This window comes from Orycteropus afer, unplaced genomic scaffold (assembly GCF_000298275.1).
Source record: "Orycteropus afer afer isolate SDZICR_OR568_19922 unplaced genomic scaffold, OryAfe1.0 scaffold00136, whole genome shotgun sequence".
In the NCBI taxonomy this organism is placed as follows: domain Eukaryota; kingdom Metazoa; phylum Chordata; class Mammalia; order Tubulidentata; family Orycteropodidae; genus Orycteropus; species Orycteropus afer.
The window spans coordinates 2234601-2242640 of record NW_006921723.1 but is presented as its reverse complement, the minus strand read 5'-3'; the positions used below and the strand labels follow the sequence as shown (position 1 = coordinate 2242640).

At 56.5% G+C, this 8040-nt stretch overlaps 1 protein-coding gene across 1 annotated transcript; it reads right to left on the bottom strand.

The window, feature by feature from the left end:
* Positions 1–2172: 2172 nt before the first annotated feature.
* On the bottom strand, positions 2173–5874 carry ARRDC2 (arrestin domain containing 2). The gene is made up of 8 exons (XM_007945350.1): positions 5601–5874; positions 5445–5511; positions 5105–5252; positions 3949–4051; positions 3604–3860; positions 2926–3088; positions 2585–2742; positions 2173–2226 (listed from the first exon to the last, which is right to left on the bottom strand). The coding sequence occupies exons 1-8, from the start codon at positions 5872–5874 to the stop codon at positions 2173–2175; spliced, it is 1224 nt and encodes a 407-aa protein (XP_007943541.1).
* Positions 5875–8040: the final 2166 nt, after the last annotated feature.

Below are 8040 nucleotides of genomic sequence, written 5' to 3'. Positions count from 1 at the left end.
AGAAAGGCAATATACCAAGTCGAGTGACCAACACAAGAACTCTAAGGAAAAGGAAGATACAGAGAAGGAAAAAAAAAAAAAAAAAGAGGACTGAAGCTCCGAGACACTACCATGTGGGTGAACCTTGAACACATGATGCTCATTGAGAGAAGCCAGACACTAAAGGCCAGAGTGTCTGATTCCATTGATATGAAAGGTCCAGAACAGGCACATCCACAGACAGGAAAGGAGATCGGTGGTCGCCTAAAGCTTCAGGATGGGAACTGCTAAAGGTTATGGGGTTTCCTCGGCATGATGAGAATGTTCTAGAACGAGGTAGACGGGGTAGTGCACATTGTGAATGAACTAAATGCCACTGAATTGTTCACTGTGAATTTGGGGGTGAACATTTACATTATGTAGATACACTCTTTGGAGTGATCAATCCTGTGAAATCATGGGAAAATAGAAGGGCAGTGTTTGCCCAGGGAGACAGCTCAGGGGCAGGAGTGCATGGCAGGAAAGGACACAGGGAAGAGGTAACTACAGGGAGGAAGTGGGAAGAGAGCTCTTGCATTGTAGGGAACTGCAGTCAATGTCATGAGACAAAATGTGTATGAACTGCTGTATGGAAAATGAATTTTTTCTGTACACTTTCACCCAAATCACAAAAATTTTTTTAAAAAAGTGATTTCTACCTTAACAATAGTAATAGAGTTCAGAGAGTGACTCAGGTTGATAGGGAGCCAAGCCCCGCCCCATTTCCAGCCCTATAGGAGCAGTCCCACCTTCCTCCACCATTCATGACCTCAGCATCTGGGTCTGCTCTGGCTGGTGGCCGGCACAGGAAGATCCACCAGGTCCCACCCACGCCCAGCTCAGTCTCCCTGTTTGCCCTGGGCCAGCAGCCTCCTAGCCCCAAGCCTCAGTTTCACCTTCTGGACAACAGGCCCCTCGACATTCCTTGGCCTGGAATTCAGTCCCCAAGGCAGTGGCCCAGAAGGGACTGTACCAGCAGTCAAGACCACCCTAGCTCCCTTGGAAGTTTGGGCAAAAAATGAACCAGTGAGCCCCGTCTCCTCTTCCACACTTTTATTTTGAAAAAAATTGTACAAAAAGACTACACTTTTTAAAGGTTTATCAGAAATGCTGAGCCCCAGGCAGAAGCCCTGCTCCAACCAGGACTGCGATTCTGCAGCTAGGGGCTTGATCCAGCTGCCTCGTCACACTGTGCTGTCAGGACACAGGGTCCCCAGGCTGGCCTGTCCCTGGAGTATGTGGCCTGAGCAGTCCCATGAGGTTTTGCGCTGGCGTTAATGTTCTGTGGTCCCCTTCTTGAAATTCTTCACTCTTTGAATAGGGGGCCTGCATTTTCATTTTGCAAGTTATGTCATCGGTCTTAGTTGTCCCTGAGTCTTGGTTTTCTGCCCAGGGGGCCCTTACGTACTGAGATACTCAGACAAGCTCCTGGGCAATTGCAGCCCAGGCCAGGAAGCTCTGGCTTTCAGAGGCTGGAGCCACTGCCCCTACCACTCACACTCCCCCACATTGCTCCAAAGACCTGCTCCCTTGAACTTCTCTCTACTGCCAGACCTTGCCATGTGACCTCAACTGAGGCACCTGCCTCTGAGCCCCCAGGTCTCTCCCTTCAAATGAAGAGACTGGGTTCCAAACTTCTCTTAGCTCCAACCTTCTCCGACTTCTCTCTTTCACTTGCCTGCCTGCTGAGCTCCTATTCATATGCCAAAGCCTCAGCTAAAAAACCCTTTTCTTGAGGATACCTTCCCTGGTCCCCTTTGGACTTTCCCCAGCCCCAGAGTCCTTTCCTGTGGTCTCATGAGGCTGGAAGTATCTATGTCTGGATCCCAGATCCACCTCCGGACGCTCGCAGACTGGAGGCTTCTTGGGAATCCCAGCACTGCCCAAGGCTGGACATAGACATGTTAAACGTTAACTCGGACCCTGCACTGGACATTAGATGCCTTAAGAGCACAGGCAGCCCAGATACATCAGATTCCAGCCTGGCTTTCTCTCTGTCCCGTATGATCTTGGAGCAGCCTCTGCCCCATCTGCGATTCCATTTCTCCAACTTTAAAGCAGTCAGGCTGGTTCGTCCTTGCTCCAGCTGCTTCCCGTATCTGTGGTGGCTGCAAGCAGTGTGCAGCTTCATCCCTCAAAGTGTCCACTCACTGCTCAGCAGGTCATGCAGCGGGGTCTGATGGCCTCTGGGGGCGGGTTAGGGTCCTCCTGAGGGAGAAGTTCCCATCAGTCCTTGAGGGAAACTGGAGGCTCAGTTTCTTGCCCCACTTATTTCCCAAGGCTGCCCTTCTCCAACTTCTCCCTCTCACTTGGCTGTCAGCTGACCTCCTACTCATATGCCAAAGTCTCAGCTAAAATGCCCTTTCCCTTGTACAGGAAAGAGGCGACCAAAGGGCAACACCTAGAGTAGATGGGCCTACCACGGGAGATTGGGTACTGAGGTATACATAGGAATTTGGGTGAAGCATGTATAGAAATTCTTTCATTAACATTTAAAACCCGTCTCCTACATCTCCCACCCTAAGGCCTGGAAAGGCATGGGGAATGCCTGGACCCCGAAGCTCACCTCAGAGTACAGGGGTGGTGGGCGGTAGCGGAACTCCTGGATGTAGGTGAAGAAGGGGCCCTCAAGGCCTAGGTCGAGGTCGGGCCGCAGCGGGAAGAGGTTCTCCCCCGCAGCAGCCACCTCCTCATCTGCTACCACCTCTGAGTACTCAGGCGGAGCTGGAAATGGGAGACGGGGGGGATGAGTGAGACTGGCAGAGGTGGAAGGGTGCCTGGGAGGTGACTGGGACTTTGGGGGGCACTTGTGGCTGTCACCATGATCAGCAGAGGGACTAAGGCCGGGCGAGTTACATGGCATCCCTTCCTCTGGCCCTCGACCCTGCGGCAGGACTTGGCACTTACCCTCAGGCTGTTCTGGCAGAGCGCCCAGCCCCCAGTCCAGCAGGAAGCTGGCATGGCTACCCACGCTGGAGGAGCGGCTGCCGAAAGGGTGCAGAGGCACAGTGCCGATGACCAGCGGCAGCTCCAGGAGCAGCTTGGACGTGCCTGGGATGTCCACACAGACCTGGGAGAGAGCCATAACGGAAGGTGTCCAGACAGCCTCCACCATGCCTGCTTCCCTCTCCTCCTCCTTCAGATACTTCCTGACCCCTCACCCCTGCACATCCCTGGGAGCCTGAGGCCCCAGGTCCACCCTCAGGAAACGCATCTGGGGGCAGATACAGACCAAGGGAGTGAACCGTAACAGAGGGTGTCCAGAGAGTCTCTGCCCTGCCCACTCCTCTCCCCTTCTTCTATACTTGCTGACCCCCTCCCTGGCCAGGGAGCCCGAGGGCCAGGTCCACCCTCAGGAACCCCAGTCTGATGACAGAGAACCTGCAGGTCTGGGGAGTGAGCTGCAAGGAGAGTGCCCAGGTTGCCTCCACCTCCCCTCCTTCCACAGAAGAGAGCCATCCTGCCCCTCCCCCCACTTCCCATGCTGTGGGAGCCTGAGACCTCAAGTCTACCCTCCCGGAACCCCATTCTGAAGACAGAGTGGACACAGCCCCTCCCCCCATGACCAACAAAAAGCATTACTACCTTGAGGGCGTAATCGACGTGCAGCACCCGGCAACGCAGGATGGAGGGGCCCACGGGTGGGATCCGAAGTGCCCGGCCCTGCCACAGAGTCCGCCGCCCAGGGCCCACAGGCTCACCCACCAGGCTGGCCACCACAGCCCGCTTCTGCTTGCGGGCGCCTCGTGCCACAAAGGTCTGCGTCTGGACCAAAGCTGCCCGTGGCAGCACAGGGCGTGTGGTGCCGTTGTCGATCTCAGCAAAGACGGGGATCACCTCACCTGCCACAGGGAATGGGGTGCTCAGTTTCACCAACCACAGCCATCCAAACTCTGGCCCTCCTACCGGCCCCACCTGCCACTCAGCTACCTGGCGTGTAGCCCTTTCGGTCGATCTTAGCTGAGACGGAGACAAGGCCGCGGTTACAGCACCAGGCCCGGGCGACCTTCTCCCGTGCGCCTGCCTGGGGTGCCTGCCAGGGTGGAGGAGAGGGACAGGAACAGGTCACTCTGCAAACTTCATGGAGCTCCCCAACCCCTAACGCTTAGAGAGGGCTTCAGGGGATGGGGCCTAGTTTTTTTTTTTTTTTGTAAAAAATAATCCCAAGACTATCTGTAAAATGGACCCAGGGATGCTGTGGTTGACGTTGTTGGTTGTCATTGAGACAATTCTGACTCACAGTGACCTCCTGTGTGGCAGAACAGAACTACTCCATGGGATTTTCTTGGCTGTAACCTTAAGGGAAGCAGTTCACCAGAATTTTCTTCCACAGCACTGCTGTGTGGGTTCGAACTGGCCAACTTTAGGTCAGTGGTTGAGCACAAACTATCCACCCAGGGATCTTGACCCAGGGATACAGTATGCCTTAAGAGACTGAAAATGAAATAAGCAAGCCAAATGCTCAGTATGTGAAGTGCTCACTCTGGTGCTGTAGTGGGTAAGGCATTTGGCTGCTAACCAGAAAGCTGATGGTTCTAATCCACCACCAGCTGCTCCACAGGAGGAAGATGAGGCAATCTACTTCCTTAAAGATTTACAGCCTTGGAAATCCAGCAGGGTCATTATGAGTTGGAATTGACTCTACGGCAGTAGGTTTAAGCCATTATTGGACTCCTTGAGTGGTACAAATGATTAAGCTTCCAAAAGGTCACAGCCACTGAAAACCCTATTAAGCTGTTCTATTTTGTACACATGCAGTTGCCATGAGTCAGAATCGAATCGATAGCAACTAACAAGAAGAAGCAATTGTAATTGTCAGCCCTGGTCTACGCATCATTTCACAGCCAGGGCATCTGAGGTTCAGAAAGAACAAGACACTTGCCCAGAGCTGTACAGCATATAAGGGGATTTGCACCTGGTTCCACTTAGCTCCAAATGCTTTCCAATACCTGCCCACCTCCCTCCCAGGGCCAAGCCTTGACTCCCAACAGGTGGGGGGTAAGTGTGTTAGGAAGCTGCTGGGGTCCTCCAGTGGCCAGGTCCTTGCCTGCAGCACCCCCATTAGAGTTTTGGGATGGCTACACACCAGCAGGGCCGGAGTGTTGATATCCACGGGTTCAATGACAATAAACACCTTCCTTGCCCGCCGAGCGGGAGCCCAGGGCCGGTGTAAGGTTGCCTTGATGCTGTAGCGGACGCTGCCGTGTCTACCTTCAAAGGATGTCACCAGGGTCCTGGAAGAAGACGGGAAGGGACTTTAGAGGCAAGATACACACAGTGGGATCCAGGGATTAAGGCACTAGATGGGATACTCGGAGATACTTTCAAGGTCCCCCACCACCACCACCACCAAGGAGACAGTCTTGGTGCTCAGATGTTCCCCGGACATCCCCCAAACCTGGAAGGACTGCAGACTTAGGACTTACGGGGGCAGCTGGAAGCTGAACGGGAACTCATGGCGCCCGGGAGGCAGAGTCGTGGTCTCTCCGGTGTCTGCAGATAGGAGCAGAGTGGGGCTCAGAGGCTGCGCGGAGGTACCGCCATCAGCTGGGCGGCGCGCAGCCCCCGCCTCCCAGCAGTACCTGCAGCGAGGAGCGTGGCGCGGTGATTCACCACCTCCACGCGCTCGCTGTAACTCTGCGTGTACGCGGTGCTCGAGCCCGCGCTGCGCGACTCAGTCCAGTGTACGTGAGCGCGGCCCCTAGCACGCAGCCTCAGGGCGCCCACGCGCACCGCGCCCGACAGCTCCAGTAACACCCGGCCCGCCACGGTTTGGCCTCCGCTGAACACGGGCTCCGCGCCTGCGCTCGCCTCGTCCAGCTGCACCAGGAACACCTTCACCTTGTCGAACAGCATCGCGCCTGTGACGCGAACCCGACACGCGCGGACCCCGGCCTCGAACCCGTGGCGCTGCGGAGGCCGCAGCAGCACAAATCCTAGACGCTGCAGTTTAGAAACGCAAGCCCTTCCGGCGTGCGCAAGCGCACCAGCGCAGCCAGCGACAAAACTGCCAGCGCCTTGCGCTGGCTGTGCTTTTATAGGGCGAGGGCGGTGGTGCGCGAAAGGCAGCCCCGCCCCCCGACGCGAGCTCCAATGGCAGGATAAGGGGCGTGGCTCCGACCAGGCGTGGAGGAAAATAACAAACACCAGCTGGCCGGTGTTCCCTAGCTCCGGGCCACGCCCTCTCCCCGGGCTGACCCGGGGGCAACAGGATCCAAGAGGCCAGAGCCTGTCTCTCACGGACCCTGGCAGTGAAACGGAAAAACTGAGGTCCAGAGGCGGGGCCCAGGCCTGAAGACACCCAGATCAGCGAGCACCTGCGCTTAATCATCAACTTCCTTCCACCTGCAGATGTGACTCCAGGCACGTCCAATCTGAGCGAGGCAGGATCTGGCCCCACTCGGGGGCGTGAGAGGCAGGGCCTCCCCAGGCCTGTTCCCCTCAGAAATGAGGATGGAGGAAATAGGTGGGGATCTCCCTCCACTCGGGGTGCTTGCTCGACCACCCCACCCTCATCGACCACCCAGGATTCCGACCCCTTTTCAGCTGGGAACCCTCAGAAGTGACAATCTCTGGGACCTTAGTTTCTGCATCTGCAGAACTAGGAGAAGTCATTTGCAACGTCAAAGCCATGCAGCCCGGGTCATCAACCCGCCCCCCCAAAACACCCAACCTAGTCTTCAGCCTTTGGCAAACTCGTACTAAATTGGCACACCTCTGCAGATCCCGCACGTCGCTCCAGGCACACCTAGGTCCGCCCTTCCCCGTTCCCACAGATCCCAGAGCAAGGGATCTTACAGGCTGCGCCCTCTTTCTGGGCCTCAGTCTCCCCAAGGGAGAGGGGTGTATGTGGAGGGGGTTTCCAGCTAGCCCGGGGTTGCCTCAGCGCCGTTTGCAGAGCGCTGGCGCCCCCTGGTGGCTGTGGATGCACTGCTGCTCAAACCCACTCCTTTTCACCCGGCCGTTGGGTTTGGCCTACGCTCAAGCAACGCCAGTGCCGAGCACCGCTGTACACGGTCATCCCCAGTTCAGAGTGAGGGAAGTCAGGGCAAGACCGAAGGGAGAATTGGTCCTGGCGGTGTTCAGGGAGGCGCAGTCAGACTGGGGGGCTGCCAAGAGGAGGAGGCATTGGAATCTTCTCCCAGGGCAAAGTGGAGCCTGATGGGGGACAGGAAACGGGAAGCTCAGGCGGTGGGGACAAGTTGACCTATCGCCCCTGAGGTGGAGGGAGCGGGGAGCGGGGTTGGCTCAGAGGGAGCCAGGTATCCCTCCACCCGCTTCAGAGAGGCCAAAACCTGACCTGGGTCACACAGCAGTTCTACAGGCTCAGCCCTACAGCGTTTTAAGGAAGTCACCCGGGTGTATCTGGGGTTAGGGGACCCATGGGGCCAACATGGCCCCAATGTTTCCCCTGAGTCTACCCAGAAGGGGAAGTGGCTCCATGGCCTCTTCCTGCCCCACCCCTGCTGCCCCCACCTTGGTTTCCACAGTCAGTTCCGGGTCCCCCACCTGGGGCTATTGAGACAAGGCTTGGCAGTTATGGGTAAAGTGCTGATAAAAGGTAACTTTGAGGGAAGGAAGCTGGTGACCGCCCATCACCTCACCCATTTTGCAGACAGGAATAGTGAAGTCTGGCTTTGGCTAGGGTGGCCCAGAGAGGCCACACAACAGGATTGGCGGCCCCTGACCCACTCCTAACAGGCTGTGTGGCCTGGGGTTGGGGAGGGGAGAGTGAGGGGTGTGTGTGTGGAGGGTAGAGATAGGCCTGAAGCCCTGCCAAGCTGGGAATAACTCTCAGACTGATGGTTTTTACCCCAAGTTTTTTCCCCCTAGAGGAGTGCCCCCTCCTCTTCTCCTAACAGCATCAGAACCTGCTTCCAGGGATGGTGACTCCACAGCTGCAGACAGTTCCTGCTAAACTAGAATGGAGGGCACTGGGAGTGCATGGGATGGGCCCTCTTTGGGCTTCAAGGACCCTAGGCCTGGGGCTAAAAGAGGGCTCTTGGGGTCCAAAAAGGGCTC

Excerpts from the sequence above, each read along its gene's own strand:
- ARRDC2 (XM_007945350.1), bottom strand. The coding sequence starts at position 5,874 with ATGCTGTTCGACAAGGTGAAGGTGTTCCTGGTGCAGCTGGACGAGGCG. Across the intron at positions 5,253-5,444 it reads TTCAGCTTCCAGCTGCCCCC|GACCCTGGTGACATCCTTTG; the intron begins GTAAGTCCTAAG and ends GTCTTCTTCCAG. Across the intron at positions 4,052-5,104 it reads TCAACACTCCGGCCCTGCTG|GCACCCCAGGCAGGCGCACG; the intron begins GTGTGTAGCCAT and ends CCACCCTGGCAG.